The following is a 20,270-nucleotide window of genomic DNA, read 5'->3' on the forward strand; positions in this document are numbered from 1 at the left end:
AGGGCTAATGAGGGTCTCAAGAGAGTGAATAAGAATACTTGTGTCACTAGTCACTCATTTGTTTCTCTCTCTCTCTCTCTCTCTCTCTCTCTCTCCCTCTCTCTCTCTCTATATATATATATATATATACATATATATATATATATATATATATATATATATGTAAGAGAGAGAGATCTTGGAGAGAGTTAACATTTTCTTATAGTTTTTTTTGTTTCTGTCTGTGCCCACACTGGGGAGTCTTTCCCTAACTTTCTGCTAACAGCCATACAAAAAATAGAGGCCATTGTAGGTATAGGGACAAAGGACAAAGTTCAACCCTTTTTCATATCTACTAAATATGCATATTTATTTTAGCCCACTTTTCTGTCCTAAGGGGAAGTCTTCCCAACAGGGTTACAGATTTTTGCTAAAGGGTGAAGGTGGCCTTACATTGTCCTGTGTTTGCAAGCCATGAGGCCAAATCAAGCATTCTAAGATAAGGGTAGGGTGATAGCAGACTTAACTTTAAAGAAGCACACTCTTTAGTTATGTAGCATGCTGGGGTCTTGAGATGGCTGGTTGGTATGCTATCATTCCAACCATGTTGTGTTGGAGTATACTTGCTGTATAATACAACAAAATATGTATCCTATACTAGACATTAAAATAAAGCTGTATTAAAAATAAAAACCTGCAGAGGTCTTTCTACTTTTTTTGCCTTATCTAGTAGTATTCGGACATTAGTCGGACATTACTTTAGATCCAGCAAGTACCAAATTCATATTTAGGAAGCTTGTAGCTCTACCTGTGCTTTGTAGCATACTGGTTAGAAAACAATGCAAAGTACAAGTAAAGATTGGGCAGTGAAAATATCTACCATGCTGCATATGAAGTCTGATTTTTGGTACACCAGGTAGGTGGGGGTACTCATTCTGGTTTCAATGCAAAAGTACAGTTGTACTCTAAAAGCAGAACAGTAATTAAAAGTAAAAGAAAATGAGTGCAAAAATAAACACATACATCGGGCCTGATTTTTAAAGCTCTCCAAGGCTGGAGAAGATATACTTTCATCAGTGAAGCTGGGTGATCCAGCAAACCTGGAATAGATTTCTTCAAATCCTTTGCTTTTTGCTACCAATTGCTGAATCCTGAACCAGATACATTTCAGGTTTTCTGGATCACCCAACTTCACTAATGAAAATGTATCCTCTCCAGCCTTGCAGAGCTTTAATAAATAGAGCTCGTTGTGCTTAGAGGTAAAAGTCTACAAAGGCCAACAGAAGCATCACAATAAGCACTTGTTATTCCACACAATTAAATTATCTTCAGTATTAATATTTCCCATTAAATATTTCTGTCTAAGGAGCAAAACCAAAAGCCATTTTCACACGTTCATCATCTTCAGGCATCATCAAAAGATTTGGGACAGATCAGTGTGGAATGAACTAGGATGTTTTTTAACCAACCGCCATTAAAACAACATAAGTTATAGTTCTAAAAATATAAATTACTAGGTATGGGGTTTTGTATTTGCAGCTACCAAGGGTTTAGAGAGTATTTCCAGGATTCACAAGGTTTTTGGATCCCAAACGTTTGGCCAAATGTTTAAAGGTTGTAATGCAGTATGTAGTATTTGCACCTGGCCAACTGAGCTACTATCTACTATAATTAAAAAAAATTGATAACACAGATCCATTTCTATAAAAAGATGGGGTCAAAGCAAGCTGATGAACAAACTAATAAAAATTCCATGTAGGAAACACTGTTTTATTAATATTATGTTGGCTTTGGTACACACTTTTCATGTCTTTTGTATGTTGCTTAGCCCTACAAATAGAATGCATTTACCTCCTATATATTTAAAAGGGTTTGGCGCAGAACTCAAACTTCTAGCAAGATTCACAAAATTGCTCAATATGGGCAGAGTTTCTCAATCCTAAAAGCAACTGTGAAATAGTAGTAGAATGATATTTAACTTTCTACAAATTTACCAAGCAGGCAAAAAAAAAAAGAGTTTCCAATAAAAGTGTGGCCCCTGGAACTCACAAGTCACCTGTACTCAGTACAGTATAATCTTGTCCATGTCACACCCAGATCTCCTACAATCTAATATTCCTAGTACTGCCATGATAGCATAGCATAGTTCTGCATGGGGCCATAAAAACCAAACAGGGTTTCCAGTCTTTTTCTACTGGTTTTGTTTCTTGTTATAGATTGTACATGCTATTTAACAATAAATGACAAACAAATTATGATTTTAATATACTTTATTTAAAAAGTACACCATTTTAAATTATTTTGATGAGGCAAAGCTTAAAATGATGATCACCAGTGTCTGCTGTCCTGTAGTAATGAAGTATGACAACTGAATGAGGCTTTCACAGCTGCATGATTTGCGGATTTTGAAGAATAATCTCACTCGCATGTCTTTGAGAGTTTTTCATCTTCTCAACAGTTTTAAAGTCATGAAATGCTGATGTTTAGACTACTTTGTTTTGTATCTTCTATATTGCACCATTCCTCTCAGTTCACAGTTTATCCAGATATGTGGCATGCCATGGAGTCAAGTGCAGTCATGGTCACCTGGAGACAAAGACCAATAGAAGAGATAGCAGCATTGTCATGGGCTGGGATGACAGGCCAAAGGCTCCACCACATTCTCTGGCATTCTCCTAAATAAAAAAATGGATATATTAGAAAAAAATTGTTTAAGCACCGTTAAATATAGAGCTCTAAACTGGGGTGTTAAGATAGAATTTTTATTAAATGTTTATATTTACTGTCCATATGATAACATATGTATGTAATATGAGAATTTGCAACCCACCCCACTCTGTGAACTCTGGCAATTATTACAAACTTTAATACTAATACATTTCTCAATAGCCATAAAGAATATAAATCTTGTGTGAGCAAATGCCTTTACAAACCCTGATATAGTAGATGACACTTACCTCTGGATGAAATCCATGACAAGATTCTGGGCGTCTCCGTATCTTTTGAGATTTTAAACGTTCACATTTCAGGGATTCATTATGTACATTGAAGTTAAGGAGAGATAGTTGTATAACAAAACTATTAAACGTATTATGTGCATCAACATCAGCATTCAATATTACACAGAAGTCATAGGGCCAGCTATAGGACCAAGGCATTGTAAAGCCTTCAAATGTATGGTGAATATAACACTGCGGAGCAAATGTTCCAGTCAGCATAAAAGCCTAATAGAGATGTACACTTATCAGGTATCACCCGTGTAGGTTCATAAGTACTTTACCTACCCAGTGCTATGTTTTAGTTTTCACTGGTTGCTTGATAGATCTTGGCTGTGCATGCATGCTAATAGACATAGTTCTATGATGTCTACAACTTTTCTGCAAATTATGTTCTGCCAAATGAGTAAAGAGAATGACAGAGGAGAAGTTCCTTCTGAGGAAGTAGTGGTAATTTACATAATTATTTAATAAAAACATAAAACCCTATAAGGGACATTTCAGAGTGTTAATATTTTGCATTAAATTTGTCCTGAAAAATAGCAGTGAAGTTCCTGTGCCTGCAACCTCATATGGCTGTATATTCACAGTGGAAGATCATCCAAGTCAGTGGTCACCAACCTTTTCAGACCTACGGACCACTAAACATACAGGCTGCGGACCGCACATGCGTGGGGAACCGTGTGTCACTCAAAGGAGAGGAAACTTCCCACTGAGTGATGTTATGATGCCAGAACCCGCTGCAGGTCTGAGCCTGGGATGGGAGAGACACAACCCGCCTACTGCCCTGAGCCTTCGATCTATACAGGAGACATGGTCCGTGGCTCTGGCTGGTGCACCCCACCAGCGGGGTTCTTCTTCTGACTCCACTGGGGGGTGCATCAGCCAGAGCCGCGGACCACCACATTTTTATGATCCAAGGTACCGCTTCCTTACTCTTCTCCATGCTGGAGAGGAAGTAGTACCAGAAGACCTGAAGTGTAAGGATCTCACTGCTTCTGTCTGATTTATTCAGAGGATTGGGTGGTTCCTGAACCAGTCATCAGATCACCTGTTATTATGGGGGAAGCACTGATATCAGGAAGAAAAGCCCTGCTCCTCTACCAGAGTGCAGAACAAGGCATAATAAGCCAATAATGGTGAAAAGATAAGGTTCAGGCAACTTACAGGGAAGCGGGTGACTAGTTTTTAGGCACAGCTTTCATAGTGTAGGTTTTTTTTTTAAAAACACTTAATATCTGTGGTTGTTTAGGCACAGATCGACTGGTTTCCTACCAAACGTCTCAGAAGCAAGTCAAGCCATATTTTATAAATAATTTTACACTTACCCAGGTATATCCAATTGGGGACACTGGTTTTAAGTCAGTACAAACTTGAGCATAAAAAGCAATCTTGGAGTATCATTTCACCAGGGGGTTCAGACTCTAACTTAGAGTAGTATCAATAGGAACAATAAATAGGTACTTGAGTGTCCTGATAATAAAGGATATATCTAATTTCAATAGGCGTCATGGTGATTGGAGCGACAGAACTGCAACTGCAGACGTTGTCCACCACGACCATAAAGAGATTACTGCTAGGGATCTGCTGGATCACAAATGACCTAAAACAAAAAAAGTTACAGGGTAAATACATAAACACCAATAAAGCATAAAAAAATTGCAACTCATCTGGCAATTCCCCATCAATGGACTAAGCAAAGATTTTACGTCCTGTCTCTTGAGGCATATTAACTTAACTGTTGTCCTCCTACCATATTTATCTGGTTAGCCTTGGAATACCACTGACAAAAATAGGACAACATGCTACACTAAACAAACTAAAGATTAATGCTAGAATGTGAAGTAATATTTTCTATATTCTACCTCTGTATAGCTAGAACAAATCACAAAAAGATAAATACACAAACTGTGCAAGTAGAAATTAGAAAGGTCCAGATGGATAGTTCATTCAAGCAGGGTGGCAGTCTGGATACGGTCATTACATATGTGGGTTGTTTCATGGCCCCCATGGAAGCTTTGCCCCCCTGGTCTGGTTTGGCTATGAAGAAATACGGTTCTGGAGGTAACAGCCCCCTTTACTAAGGGGTGGATTATGCTATGATTATGCAAAATATTTGCCTGTTCACAATAGTTTATAAAATATTTTACTTTTTTAAATATTTTCCTTAATCACATTGATGAAAAAATAAGAAAATATTATTGCAATTCCAAACAGTAATTAGCTTTTATTAGACAAAATACCCCAAGCTTATAAAAGCTGCTCTGTGATTCATTGACACGAGCTATCATTATAATTGCACTATATTATTACACCTTATGAGTAACTCTTAAGTAATACATACCATCAGTTATAAAATAAAAGATGATCTTGATAAAGAAATGTAATTGTTTTCCTCCTAGCCAGTAATTCAGACAAGAACCACTGCTGGATAAATAAACTGGAAACAATGCAATAATGGCTGATTGCATTCAGTATTTTATATTAATGTCTGCCTTACCCACCTGCAAATTCTGCACTGGAAGCCAAAAAGCAGGCGATAGATGCAGAAGGTTACAGAAATAAATAAATAAGAAGAAAATCCCAGCCCGGAGGCTTTTCAATTTGAATAAGTGATAGCAATCCTTGTGTGCTTATTTTTCTGGCACTGCGTGTTGCAATTTGCAAATTTTGAGCTTTCACAGTCATTTTATTAGATTGATTTGGCAGGCTCAAGTGGCACTTGGTAAGCAGATTTAAATCACAAACAAATGTACCTGCCGACTCTAAGACACAGAACCTTGCTGCAGCAATTTATTATTTGCTGTAATGCCTAAAAATTAAGGGGAAGCTGTCTGACAAATAGAAAGGCTGAACGATACAAAAATACAGAAACAGTTTTCACTTTTCAGGTACCGAATATCTATTTTATGGATGCTCATGAAACTTTAGATAACTTTTAAACAGGAGTCTAGGTAAATATTAAAAATTCTTGTTTTCACTTTTCAATGACATGCAGCCTCTTCATATACATATGTACTCCAGGGATGACTGCATGGCATTTCCCAGGCTGATGGTGCCTACAAAAAGCGTGCTTAGTTGGCCACTCGTAGTCTCCATCAGAAGTCAGTTGAAATTCTGGATCACGGTTAAAGAACAGGAACAAAGTATTATAAAGTTGTATCAGGACATGCCTTAAAGAGAACCTTCTGTGCAGGATGATCAACTTAGATATATTATAATTAAGTACTGTAATTACAAAATGCATTGTTTTTTTTTTCTTATACAGTTCATAAGCTAGGTCCAGAACCTGCCCCTTGTATTAGCTTGCTGCAATCCTTTGTATTGCAATATTTAGAATGGGAATGGAGAGGTGAGTATTCCCAAAGCTTTCTGTACTGCACAAATCTCTCATTCTAACTAGGAACCGTGTTCCCCCAGACTTTTTTTGTAGCCTGGATAACATTTGTTATTTATCCTTGCATTTATTTAAAAAAAACAAAATGCATTTGGCATTGGAGTTACTTTGCTGCTTCAGGGGGTAGGCAGCTTGCAGTAGGCAAGTCAACTATGACGTTTGCATCCTCTTAAAGCGTGCTTTATGAATTTGAAGTTAGATGAATGTAGCGATGATCTCAAACATACAAGCAAATTCACTAAGCAGCATGGTGGCTCAGTGGTTAGCACTCTGCCATTTGCAGCGCTAGGTCCCAGGCTTAAATCCCAGCCAGGACACTATCTGCATGGAGTTTGCAGGTTCTCCCCATGTTTGTGGGTTTCCTCTAGGTACTCCGGTTTCCTCCCACATTCCAAAAACATGCAGTTAGGTTAATTGGCTTTCCCCAAAAATTGACCCTAGACTGTATTAAAAGACATATGACTGGGACATTAGATTGTCAGCCCCTTTGAGGGACAGCTAGTAACATGATTATGGACTTTGTAAAGCGCTGTGTAATATGTTGGCGCTGTATAAATATTGTGTAATATTATTAAAATGGCTCAAAAAGAAGATTTATGGACTAGCCTAGTCAATGCCCTGATTTTAATCCCACTGAAATGTGCAAGATTTTGAAATAGGCATTTCATGCCAAGAAACCCTCCACCAAGATCTTGCAACTAAATGAATTTTACTTATAAATGAACAATTTCAAGCTGTCCAAATCAGAGATTGGTGGGCATTTATGTTAAACCATTACAAGAAATCTGAGGCCAGGGGTGTACTTACTTTTTTCCACAGTATAATTTTTTTTTTGTATGAAAAAGCAAATATTTTCTGTACTGTTATTTACATTTATAACCTTTAGGCATTGTTTAAATGTTTGATGATTTATTTAAACAATTATTATCCTTGGGTGTACTTACTTCTTCACATAATCTAAAATAACCTTTTAGCGACAGGGTCTCTTTAAACCATTGATTCAGGATTCTGGCCAGGGAAGAAGTCTTTTTGGAATGTTTTCCTTTAAAGGAAGCATTTCTGCAATCCCTAAATAAAGTTAATTGATTCAATTAGGATTATTTATTGTGTTAAAATCCCTTCATCTTGTGCAGAAAACAAATAGGTGAATTTCTATGACAGAAAGAAGAACTATATGTTACAGCGCTATACCCAGCTAGCCAAGCTGACATCACCGTGCTTGCAGCATGTATGGTTTTGTGGATTTCGATGTGGGTGAGAAGAGGCCATTCAAGGGAAAGAAAAATAATTTCTTTTTTTCCAGGCAATTTTCATTGCCTTGAAAATACCTCACAGCGTTATAAATAAATCCAAACTATTCAATTAAAAAAAAAAAAGTTTGGTCTGCTCAGCCAAAATTTGATATTAACCAGTCCTTCCTTTTGAAAGGTATTTGTTGACTGCATCCATAAAATTATTATAATAACATGTTTGGAGATAAGATACTTCAAACATCTTACTGACCTTTCACACACATAATTAACCAATGTCAGTGACAGAAAGTCTTTAACAAAGTGTTTTCTTATCAAACAAGAGTCTAATTAATCCTTTTGTTTTTAACAGGATATTTTTTTTGTTTCATCCAACAACCTTCATTTTAGGTTAAAGCGTTTAAAGGGATAGTTTTGGATAAGTAGCCATAGACAATGATAAACTGATACAGATACATACTGCTGTCTGAATTTTTAATTCACTATAAGTTAAAATTGTTTTCTGAGTTGCCCAAGCCTTGGCCAGTTGGCCATTTTTATCACGTTTGAGTATTAGTGTTTAGTATTGTTAAACTCCACTCGTATTGGGTCTTATTGGTTGGCCACCCCTAGAGATTACGGAAAAAGAATTTTAGGTTGTAGAGAAAAGAAGAAGGGTTTTCTGTGGCTTAGATATAAAAATGTATTTTAACACTGTAACATGAAACTTATATACAGTAATACACTAATATAGTCAGAAATGCAGACTCCTATAAGTAGTCATGGGGTTGGAGCAATCAAACTAGACAGCAAATAGCTAATTCTGTATAAAGAGCCTTTTAGCTGTAGAGACTTTTTAACAACTTTAGGGGTATATAGGTGTGTAACGACCAGCAATTTAAAGCAGAAGGAAAATAAAAATATTTACAATACACATTTGAGTATTACCTGCCCTGTCAATGACTACAAAGTACACCAATAATCTGCACCATAGTTGGGTTTATAGGTAGTCAAAAATGGCTATGGCCTGGAATGGCAAAATGGCACACATTCACCAAGATATCATTTACTGATTGCCAGTAACACATATATTTGTAATAAAAGGTTCCAGATTTCTGCTGTGGCTGTCAATGTTTGCTGTACTTCCATATGCCTTGAGATATGTTTATTGAATAGTGTGCCAAATACCTATTGTTCTGTCATTTTTGGACTGTACATACAGATCTTCACTGCTGGGTACAGTGCCCTTACTCCTCGAATTGTCAGTTGCAGGGATACCATTATCCCCTCTGAGATGGACACCACAACAGCAGTGTGTTCTCCATACCACATCTCCCAACCTTCTAAGATGAGAAACCTAGACTGTGCAAATCAGAAAATGGCCAATTAACCCTTTTGAGATGTATTTTATCCTTTATATTGGTATTTAAAAATAATAATTGATGTAAAGGTAGATGAAGGAATAAAGAACTCTGGAAGTAAAATTACATATATGTAATGTGATGAGTCTCGGAAATTGTCTCTCTTTCCTTATTGACCCTCAGCCATTTGTCTTGCATTACTATGATGTCCAGTCTTGTTACTGGGTTACTAATAGTAATCGGTTTCCGGCTTTAGGAACCTAACAGCAAAAACTAGAGGCCATGGAGTGTTGATTTGCACTATAGCCACTATTCTGATGTGGTATCTACAACCATAGAGGCCAATGGCTTGTTTTAAAGCTGATTTACAGCTTGTTAAGAATATGCAAATATTTGCACGTCCGTAGCCATAGCCAGACCTCAGGAAAGTCAAGCTCCAGTAAATAAATATGAAATAAGTTTCAAAGAGGAGCATAGAGGATTTATTCTTTACTAATCAAGTGAGCAACATAAATTGGTGCTTGCTCTCAGAGAGGACTTTTTATTTTAAAGTTAAAAGTCTCAATTGAAGTCTTGAAATCACCCTTACTGCAAAGATCAGAAAGGGAAAGGGGGAGCAGAACTTTAAGCCAATCAGGTGTGTTGTATGCAAGGATCATGCTAATTGGAAGGGAGCACAATTTCATAGATCTACAGACCGTTTTCCGATCAAACCAGTTTCAGAGATGTGGAATAAAACATCTAAATATCCAACCCACCAATACCAAATGTTTAAAAAGCATATTAAAACCCATTGTGCAGTGTCCACTGGAACTATTTGTTTTTCTCTGGTTACATCTGTTATTCTGGGAAGCTTCTATTCTTCTTTAGGAGAGCTAGAGGGCGTTGAGTTTGGGGGGAAGCCAGTATATCAATATTTTAATAACACCTTATATATATATTATATATAGATGTCAATACATCCATATTAGTATATTCTATTTCCCATTAGTAGGGCCAAAACCATAACCTCAATGAAAGCAAAAAACAAAACGTATTTGATTAGCAGTGCTAGTTAGGATTAATTATTGATAAAATAAGGATATGAAGAAAAAGTAACAAATGTTTTTTTATGGACAAGTAACTAATATTTTTTGTATTATTTAAACTTGTGGAAGATATCGTAACTTTTTCCCTTTGTCAGTAACAGCAAATGACTTACGCAGAAATATTGGTGTGGCTTCCAAACACAACATCTATGTGACCTTCAATACTCTCGATGGTTGAATTTTGGGCTTGCATAAACATACTACGAGGGGCCAAACAATGCAGTACTTTTCCAATGTAGGCACATGTCCGCTTGGTTTTAATGTGACCAACAAATTCATATTGCATTAACCTAAGCTTGGATTTGCTTGAACCTAAGTCTCTAAGGATGAAACCAGACCCAACTTCTAAGCTATGATCATCCCGCAACACTGGACGCTTTGTAATTACACTCTGTTATTTTTACGTCTGTGTTCAACTTAGTTGTACATTATTTTTATGATTTTTTTGGTTACTTTTCTGTGTGTAGCCAGGGCACGCTGTGGCAGCACAATGAGAAAACCAAAGCCTAAGTTTCATTCTTTTTCCATCAGCGCTAACAAGTTTCACCGCATTCCATTTTTTTTGTTTAACATTCGTATATAAACTAATCTGAGATCCGCCCTGGAAACCTAAATGTGAACTTCTTCCAAAGTCAGTAAAGGCCGAGTGGACTAACTCTTTAGAAACATTTACTATTTATTATCTACGTGTGACGAACCACTGTATACTAATGCCTATGCTAAAAATTCACCCAAGATATTGATTTTTGGCAGCCATCAAATGACATAGAGTTGACTAACAAGTCATATGTTATGTCTCAATATGCAATGTATTGTCTTGTAATAATGCCAATAATTAGTAAGACATCTGTTTTAACACTAGTATTTATTATTCTTATAATATTTTTATGATATATTCTTATTATTCTCTGCAAATGCTCCAACTGTCCATCACATAGGTAGTTGATCAATTTCTCCAACAGACATTTCCTGGCCTTTCATTATGAGAACATTTAAAATCCATACCTTAATATACCTTTATAACAAAATAAATCTGCCAAGCATGTTCTGCATTTTACTTGCCCACCTGCTAAAAATGCACAGACAGAAGCATTACATTTTGTTTGAAAAAAATACATCTAATTGAATGTATTTTGTATTTGATCTTGTACTAGGGCATTGCAATTGATTACTCTAGTTCTAGTTAATAAACAGACAGTTAATTTGTGTTGTTGATCAAGAATCTGCTATAGATCAACTAGTTGAACCAGCAAACAAAAAACAAGCAAAATCGAGAATTTCCAAACTCATTTGGGTCATGTCCTGTTTGAGAGTTCTACTAGTCTATTGTACATCTAGATCACAGAATTTGTGCACAAAAGCTGCAGTGTTTAGTTTTTAAAGTAAATATCTAAAAGAACTTTTTTATGCAAACTCTGATTAAATATGCAAAATTTTAGTTGTAACAAGAAAAGACAGGATTTTTTTAAGGACATACATCTTTTTTTTTGTTAGCAAAACAATTTTTTTTTTTATAAATAAATATACATTAAGAATAAAAAACCTCTAAAACCATACAAACACATCACATTTTGTTAATCTTTCCACATTGTATAGTTATCCCCGACGCGTTTCGTAGAAAAAATACACTTCTTCCTCCAAAAAAAGGTTGCAGGGTGGGCTATAAGCATCATCACTGCTATTTCACAAGCTTTTAGATTATCAAACAACAGTTGGCCACATCTAGCTCGCTGCATTCTAGATTGACAGCACTGCTTCTGTTGATGAAACCATCCCACAGTAAGCTACAGTGTCTGGGAGGGGATAGTATGAGACACATAAGTGGCCTTTGCTCATTCAGGAAAAGTAAAGATTTATTTTTGTTCACTTTATACATTTTGTGTATCACCTAGTGACTGTCTTTAGATTTTTTTTTTCTTCTTTGATAATACAACTTAAATAATGAAGGGGTTAATGATATTTGGCTTATCACACATAGGTCTTTTCAATATTATCACAGAGATTACTTCTCTAAAACACATTGCTGGACACCACCTTCCTGATGGATGGTAATGAGCGTTCTATGATCACAGATGGTACTGGCCGGATTAAACATAGACCCTTAGATCATGCTCATGTGCCCCTCACAGTATATACACATGATCTAATGTTAGTTATACAAGAAGAAAGGAACAGAATGTAACTAAGTCACAAGGAAAGCCTTCCAAATAATAACATATCCGCAAGTATAACACATCATTGATTCTCTTTATTGATTACGTGAACAAGCCACCCAGTCTAAACACAGGACACCTAGCCTCTCAGATAAAAGCTTTCACTGCCGACTGCAATGTCTGCAACATTAATTATCCACATTGTAATTGTAGATGGAAGCGACATTTAACATCCTGTTTTAAGGAAACCCTGTAAAAAGGTCTTTATTTGGAAATAGCTGTGCATATTTCCTTATATAATTATCGTGCAAACATTAAATTATGCATCTCTCAATTTAAAGAATTTACAGAAAAAAAACCTTTCTTGTTCAGAAATATTACAGGAATAAAACAATTCTGCTGCCCTCTTGAGGCTGGCAATTAGGGCTGAGAATAAGCAGATTTCTAACTTTTGTTTTTAGTATAGAAATGGCAAACTGAAAATATGTGAAACTGAAATATAAAGATATAACATATAAAAAAATATATAAAGAATTAAATTGTCAGGTTTCATAAGTGTTGTCCATGATACTAAAGTCACACTATAGTCAGGGCAGACAATGCTGTGCCAGGATCTTAAAAGATTCATGAACAAATGGCCATTGCATTTCAGTTCTTTCAAGCATGGAGGCTCAGCATCATATGTGGGCATTATCACAATTTTTACCTTTCAGAAAACCATGTACAACACCCTAGCAGCTCTTCCCACCAGCCTTGATGTGCCTTCATTGCATACAGAAAATTTGAGGAAAGGGTGATGGATGTCATTGGAACTAAATAAAGTAAGATTTAGAAATTGAAAGGTTTTATTTAAAATTGTATTTGCTATCTGTGTCTCATTTTAAATATTTTACCCTAATTCCTGCAAAAACTGCTAGGTCTTTCTCTTATCCCCCTTGTTCAAATTTAACTTATTTTCTGCAGCCCTCTGCGATGTTCTGTATTTCTCCCAATATAGGAATGGTGGGGATCCATTCTCCTACACCAGGGGTCAGCAAACTTTGTTTGGCTACTAGGCCATTTTAGAAGGTCAAGAAGGCACACTAGGCCGGTTTCCTTCTCGAGTCCCGTGCTGATGGCTCCGCCCCCACCAGGAACGCCCCTGAAAGGAAATCCCTATCCTCCGCAATTCATACGGAGGAGAGGGAATGTCCCCTTACCCCTGCATGTGGTTTAGGAGCTGTGGGTTGCCGCCCCCTGACAGCTGGGATTAGGCCGACCAGGGAGGCCTTAGGCCGGAGTTTGCCGACCGCTGTCCTACACTAAGCAGTGCTCGTGTAATGACCTGTGAATGACACTCAGTCCAGGTGTACTGTTGTCCACAGGAAGCAGGTTGGTTGATGCTGGCCATGTACATAGCTGTTTGCCTTGCTGTGCCACTGGCTTGTTTCTATGTCCACTGATTGCACATCATCACCCTCATTGAGGTGAGTACTAGGGAGGAATTTAAACTTCCTGGTCACCCCAGTCTCTTTCTCGAAAATCACCAACCCTTGCCCTGACAACCCCTTTCCATCTGATACCTTGATTCTGTCTTGCTTTCCTTCTGATTGCCCATGCTAGCCATCACCTGCTTCTGATCACACCTCCAACTGTTCCTTGCTACCTTGCCTGGATTTCTGCCCCCCTATTGCTGACCATCACATTTTTCAGACTTCTAATCCATTTGACCCCTGGTTCTTTTGTCTGGATTGCTGAACTCCTATAGTTCCCCCATTGAATTCCAACTGCTATGGCCTGACTGCACCTCAACTTACTCTTGTAAACTTTCCAAACTTTTGACTACTCTTACAAAACTACACCTACTGGGGTTTGCAACCTGGTCTGAAATTCAACAGCAGCACCAGTAGACGCTCTAGAGAAATCTGAACAGTTAATTACATCCTGTACCCCAATACTCACAGCACCAACCCACAGGCTAGCCTTTTAGGTAATTTTTGTTTTGCTGGGTCATATTGGTTTCCTTACCAAAACAAACCTATTCTAAATTTAATGTAAAAAAATCCTAAAATATATATATATTTTATTTATTCAAATAAGGGAGAGGAGAAAAGACAAGCTTTTTTTTAGGCAATAGTAGCTTAAAAACACATATATTTTACTTCTAAGAATTAGACATACCTTAATTAGACCTTCTATGCTAATTCCTCCACTAAACATAATCATCCTTGCTAGTTATTGTCTAGTGGACCCGTGTTTGACATATCACACAGAGTCATAGTAACCTTAAAAAATTTGGTCTCAATACCCAACGCATTTCGCTCAAATGCTTCTTCAGGGGATTTAGAGACCAAAGCTGGTATTGGATCATGGTTACTTATAATAAAGTGGTAGGTAAAAAGAGAGTTGAAACACTAGATGTTCAGGTGTTGAGGTGTCGAATAGTTGGGTATGTTTAAGGTTTCATGGTTGCCTACAATTATATTCAGTGTTTAGTTGGTTTGGTGGTGATTTCTGTTGGAATTGTTATGGTAGTGATTCCTTTTTACATATTAGGTATTTGGAGGTACAGACGATTAATGCTACCTTCATGTTTGCAGACTTCTGTGTTAAACGCTTGTAACTGTGTCTTTTAGTAAGAAGGGATCTTGTAGAAATATGGGATAATTATTTCATATCCAGAGGGATTATTAACGAACTTACCGCTTCTCAGAAATAAACTGCTTCCCAAACATAAATGAGATTCCTAACTATCATTTTTGCATTTACCATAGAAGGATTCCTGCCAGCTTTAACAGGAACACACATACATTATGCAGACACTATCAAGAGTTCTGTAAGACATAATCTAGGACTAAAAATTTGAACAGTCTTGTTTGACTTTACAAATAATGAAAAGGTTATTTCCGTGTTCACTTCAGAGCTCCAATCATTGCCAAACAGTGGCATAGTCTCTTCAGAGACAGTCAAGTTTTTCACCTACGTCCGTAATTTTAGTTGTGGGATCACTGGAGGTTTGCCCGAAAAAAATTAAACGTGACAAAGTCTGTCATATTCATGTGTTTGCTAGTGTGACATGATAATTTCCCATCCAGCTGCTGAATTTACATTCACTAGACTAGGCATGGAGTAAACATTAGGAGGTGAGGACACCAAACTTTTTATGTTACATTAGAAAATGCATATATTTGCACTGACTGATTGAAGACATGAAGCTGAAATGATCTCTTACTGGAAAAGATGTTATTCCGATAACTTTTTTCAGAAAAGCAGAAGGCTTAAAGCTAAACTTCTGGCTGATCTTGCCCACAACACCTATTTTATGCCTTTTTTTTTTTTTTTTTGCAGAATTTTGGAAAACTTATTCTGCAACAGCCCCCTCCCTGGTGGTGTTTTTCCTGGGGACTTCCATGTGGAATATTCTAAGCACAATTCCTAGCTATGCTCCAACCCATTTACAAATCACACTCTACTAAGGATGAGCTGCCGAGTTTTTCCTAATTCCATGTTTCAGCTTTGCTCTGGCGAGTTCGAAAATGAAACTCCAATTTTATTTGCTTTGGTTTTGACTGAGTCTGGGTCAAAAATTTGAAGTGTGTACTGCAGTACCCCGATGTTATATTGAGGGGGATGCAGTAGGCTGCGTCCCACTTGTCCTCCCCTCCCCATAGAGCCAAAGAGCAATGTGTGTACAGCATTATTGGTCCAGGAAAGATTGTTTCAATGGCAGAAATTTTTCATGTCAATGGGTCCTTAACAGTATTAATTAAATTATTTTTTAACATCTATGACATTTTTTCAGTGTAATAAAAAAAAAGGCATTAAACGATGCTCAGATAACTTTGGCCTAATACTGAAACTTTTCTCATTGTTTTAACCACAAAAACGAAATAGAATTCCAAATTTCCTGTTGACTTCAATGTAAAAAGTTGGAATTCCAAAAATTTCTGAATTTGGGAACTACAATCATCCTCATACTTGACTTGTCACACAGGGGTTTACATAAAGAGGTCAGGTGGGGATAATAAATCTTGTTTTATAGCTCACATAAACACATTGGGCCTGATTTATCAAAGTTCTCCAAGACTGGTGAATCTGGGTTATCAAGCACTCAAAACCCATTTTTTCAAACTTGCCTACCCGGCTTCTTCTGTCATTTGAAACCATCACTACTTCCCACACTACATATCTCCCATCCTATTGTGTGTGAAATTTCCCCACCTACTAGATTGTAAGCTCTTCGGGGCAGGGTCCTCTCCTCCTGTATCACTGTCTGTATTAGTCTGTCATTTGCAATCCCTATTTAATGTACAGCGCTGCGTAATATGTTGGCGCTATATAAATCCTGTTTAATAATAATAATAATAATAATAATAATAATCAAGCAAACCTGGAATAGATTTCTTGAAAATCGTTTGCTATTAGTTGTTAAATGCTTTCAATTCTGTACCTGATCCATTTCAAGTTTGCTGGATTATCCAGGTTCTCCCATTATATTCTAACTTTTTGAGTTTTGGAAAGTTTTAATAAATCAAGCCCTGTAAATAACTGTATAATAAATGTCTAAATGAAATAAATATGACTATGTTAGGGACTTTAGATCGTGGGCTACTTTGAGGGACAGCTAGTGACATGACTATGGACATTGTACAACACTGCGTAGTATGATGGCGCTATATTAATACTGTGTAACAATAATAAAATAATATTAATAATATAAAAAATGTTCATTTCCATGCTTCAGCCCACACTTATAGCAATACTCAATTATCCCACTACCCCTCAAGATATTATTACATGTTTCCTTTTTTTATGCTAGTAATCTCTTCTACTAATAGTTATACCACTGCATACATATTGCTTTTAGCAATCAATCTGTATATGTTTGAACATGCCCTCCATTTGTATGTATAAACCCATGTGCACTATAACAAAAAATAGAATTTAATTTGGCATTATTGTATAACCTGCAATAGTCAATAAGATGATAAAAAAAATATGTGTATATGTAAATACTTGAATTTTCATAGCATGGCTAAATGGTTCACCATAGGTGTGCATAATTTAATCAAATTAATACAAAAGATATAAGAAAAGTATTAGGTATTAGGAAAAAGGCACTTTATTTTATGTGTGGAAAAGTGGGAATCCACATAAGGACCACACATTGAACAAGATAAAAAGGAACTTCTGGCCCATGTAGTGTACATTAGGAGCATTATTTATCATGCGCCTCTTACTTTTACAAAGAAAGTTGTTTCTTATTTCTAAAACAAATCAGCTACATATGCAAAACTGGAATATTCCATGCTGTAGTGAGCTGTGTGTTTATTTACACATTTTAAATCAACTGACACCCTTTGCCAAAATGTCCAAATGAAATAAATGCAAAGACTTACAGAAAGGCTTAGCAAATCGCTGCCCGAAAAATGTTCTAAATAAGCATACAATTATACGTTGCTTAATTTAAAGAGGCTTGTCTTTGATATAACACGCTAGTGTTGGCAGAATGTATCTTTGTAATTGCTACCAGTCATTGTTCATATACAGTATAGTATAACAAAAAATATGTCAAATATTCCAGCAGCAAGGCTTCTTGGCTGCTGTGGAAAGGAAGAAGGGAAAAATAAAACAAGTCTATTGAATCTCAAATAAAGGTCATGTGGTCAGGCTTTTGAAAGGTGCATATGGGTCAAATATGGAGAATGATATTAGTTATGCAGTTTACCAAGAGGAAAAGGAGGCAAGAAGGTAAAGGTTACCTAAAGCTTAACAACAAATACTGGCAAATGTAATATTGTACTGTAATTTAATTGAAACATTTTGCCATATATTATGTGTCTTTGTGCTATGGGTTCTTAAGGTCTCAAGCGGGTTTTTGGCCTTGGATTGGTTTATGTGTTTGGGGAGAAGACAACAGCCTAGATAAAACTGACGTCATATATCCTGACCAATCACCTGGTATCAAGAGTTCGGTCTGCTGGAAAATGCCAGAGGTAGAGACACAGGTGGATCACACAAAGTCTATCCCATAAACACCATTTGATGCAGGCGTAGTGTGGGTGCAGTGACAAGTCAACATTAAGTATGCAGGAGGGACTTTTTATTCTTCTTGCAAGTGAGATTAGTTTGCAGGTAAACAAGACTCATGAAAGAAGATTCTCAATCTGCAATGGCATTGTCTATTTATGTATTTAAACCTTGGAAACTCTTTTAATATAACTCCTGGTTCCTAACTTGAATAATTTCCTTCCATTCTTATCAATGGAAGGATTACTCTTAATCATATTACTCTTAAAACCAGTGACTTGAGTGTAGATCTAGAAGGTGCCTGTGGGGTGTTTGGGAAGACGGGGGGTAAATGTGACCAGGATATGGTGGCATCTGGTTGGCCTGAACCCTCTAGCACCCATCACCTCTCTTCCCACACATTTGGGGTAGGAAGGGTAGACCAGAGCACTGTCATGTAGGCTTTGGAAGCAGTTGATACAACACAGCACCTGGTGTAGACTGTCGCAACCTTTGGCACATCCCACAAGTACACTTGTGCAACACAAATATATATTTAAAGATAAGTAGTAGTAAAAAAGAAAAAAATACAAAGCCTAAACTATTTCATAAAAGGCTGGTTGGATCTGATCTAAATACTTTTAGAACCAACAAACATGTAGATAAGTAGATAAAAGAAAGCAGAATTCCTAATTTACGAGCTTGTTTTAACGAGTCAAAAAGTATTAATGTTGTTGGATCGGCAAGACCACAACTATGTTTTCTGAAAAAAATGTTTAGCAATAGAAATCAAAGGAACCCAAATGAACTCAAAATAATAACCAGTCAACAGAGCTTGATTTCAGCTATTCCTAATCCATTGAAGCCATATTACTGGGGATGATAGGGGTGAGGGTTGGGGTCGTTGTATGCTTCTTCACTATTCACTAAATGCCAACTTTTCAGTTTGTTAAATTGTATAGGTAGCCTGAAGATACTTGCTAGTACTGACAGATAGGTAAGCAAAGGCTGTTCCCAAATCATTCTAACAAAAGGGATTGGGGTGAACTGGTACAACTACAGCACTGCTAGATGAAAAACAGAAGTACGACACAGGTAGGCAAATTTTTGACTGCTATATTACTCTAAGTAGGATAGTGTTGGCAAGCTGTGTAGTGTTATCTTACCTTATATAACATGCACTGGAAAAACTATATTGGGAATCAGGTTGCTATGACCAATGCCACAATTTTTTTGATTTTATGAGTTATTCTCGGTATTCAGTTTACCCTGGCGGATTGCACCAAAAACAAATTTAGGCTGACAGCTAGACAGAGGGACATAAGTAGACTGGAATTTACTGACTGCATAAATGATCACTTGCATTCTAAATAGGAGAACACATGAAAGTGGAAAGGATAAAGACCAGCTATTCACTGACCAGCTCTTTGTGGGAACTATATAATACAGCTGACATACTATATAAATACACTGGCTCATGTATTGCTCATTTGCGCTTGATGTTTATAAACTTAACATGGATCTGTCATGAAAAACTAATTAGAGCCGAGTGGGTTCTTGCCTAAGTGCTGACATTTATGCTGAAAGCAATCTAAAAGAATCAACCTGCAACCCACATTTAATACTGTTTAGTCTGTCTCTTACCTGCTTTTCAAGTTTCAGTTTCTAACATGTGAGAGATAAGCAGGTCAACCTGCTATGTAATGGAACAGAGAACAATATCACCACAGTTGTATATTATGTCAGATATAGAATAATGTAGCTTAGGTGTTTGCTTTAGAAAGCTGTTCTTTATTAATTAGCTAAATGTGTAATTAAAATAAACTTTAGCGTGACTGCCCATTAAACTTGCTTGAACAGGGATATCACATAACCAAATAACAACAAAAAAGCTACCAAAGAAAATGATGTCTGGGGCCACTGGTACTAAGGGCTCTATACCACTTAATAAAGGGGCTTCAAAACATTGGTTATGTTGGTCTGTATAAAAAATTTATTAAAGTTTTACTTTAAAAGTCCTGGCTTTTTGTTATTTGAATTTAAATAGTACCATTGTTGACCAAGCACCCAGCATTTTGG

General features: G+C 36.7%; 1 protein-coding gene across 3 annotated transcripts in view; it reads right to left on the bottom strand.

Moving 5' to 3' along the window:
• Nucleotides 1-2,243: 2,243 nt before the first annotated feature.
• Nucleotides 2,244-20,270, bottom strand: part of CACNA2D3 (calcium voltage-gated channel auxiliary subunit alpha2delta 3) — a 547,059-nt gene continuing 529,032 nt past the window's right edge. For all 3 annotated transcript variants that reach the window (XM_072420933.1, XM_072420932.1, XM_072420934.1), the window contains 3 exons: nucleotides 4,463-4,578; nucleotides 2,937-3,016; nucleotides 2,244-2,654 (listed from right to left, as the gene is read on the bottom strand). In XM_072420933.1, coding sequence (XP_072277034.1) covers nucleotides 2,562-2,654; nucleotides 2,937-3,016; nucleotides 4,463-4,578 — 289 coding nt within the window. In that variant the 3' untranslated portion in view covers nucleotides 2,244-2,561. The remainder of the gene's footprint in view (nucleotides 2,655-2,936; nucleotides 3,017-4,462; nucleotides 4,579-20,270) is intronic.

The sequence above is a fragment of the Pyxicephalus adspersus genome, chromosome 8 (genome assembly GCF_032062135.1).
Source record: "Pyxicephalus adspersus chromosome 8, UCB_Pads_2.0, whole genome shotgun sequence".
NCBI classification, from domain to species: Eukaryota; Metazoa; Chordata; class Amphibia; order Anura; family Pyxicephalidae; genus Pyxicephalus; species Pyxicephalus adspersus.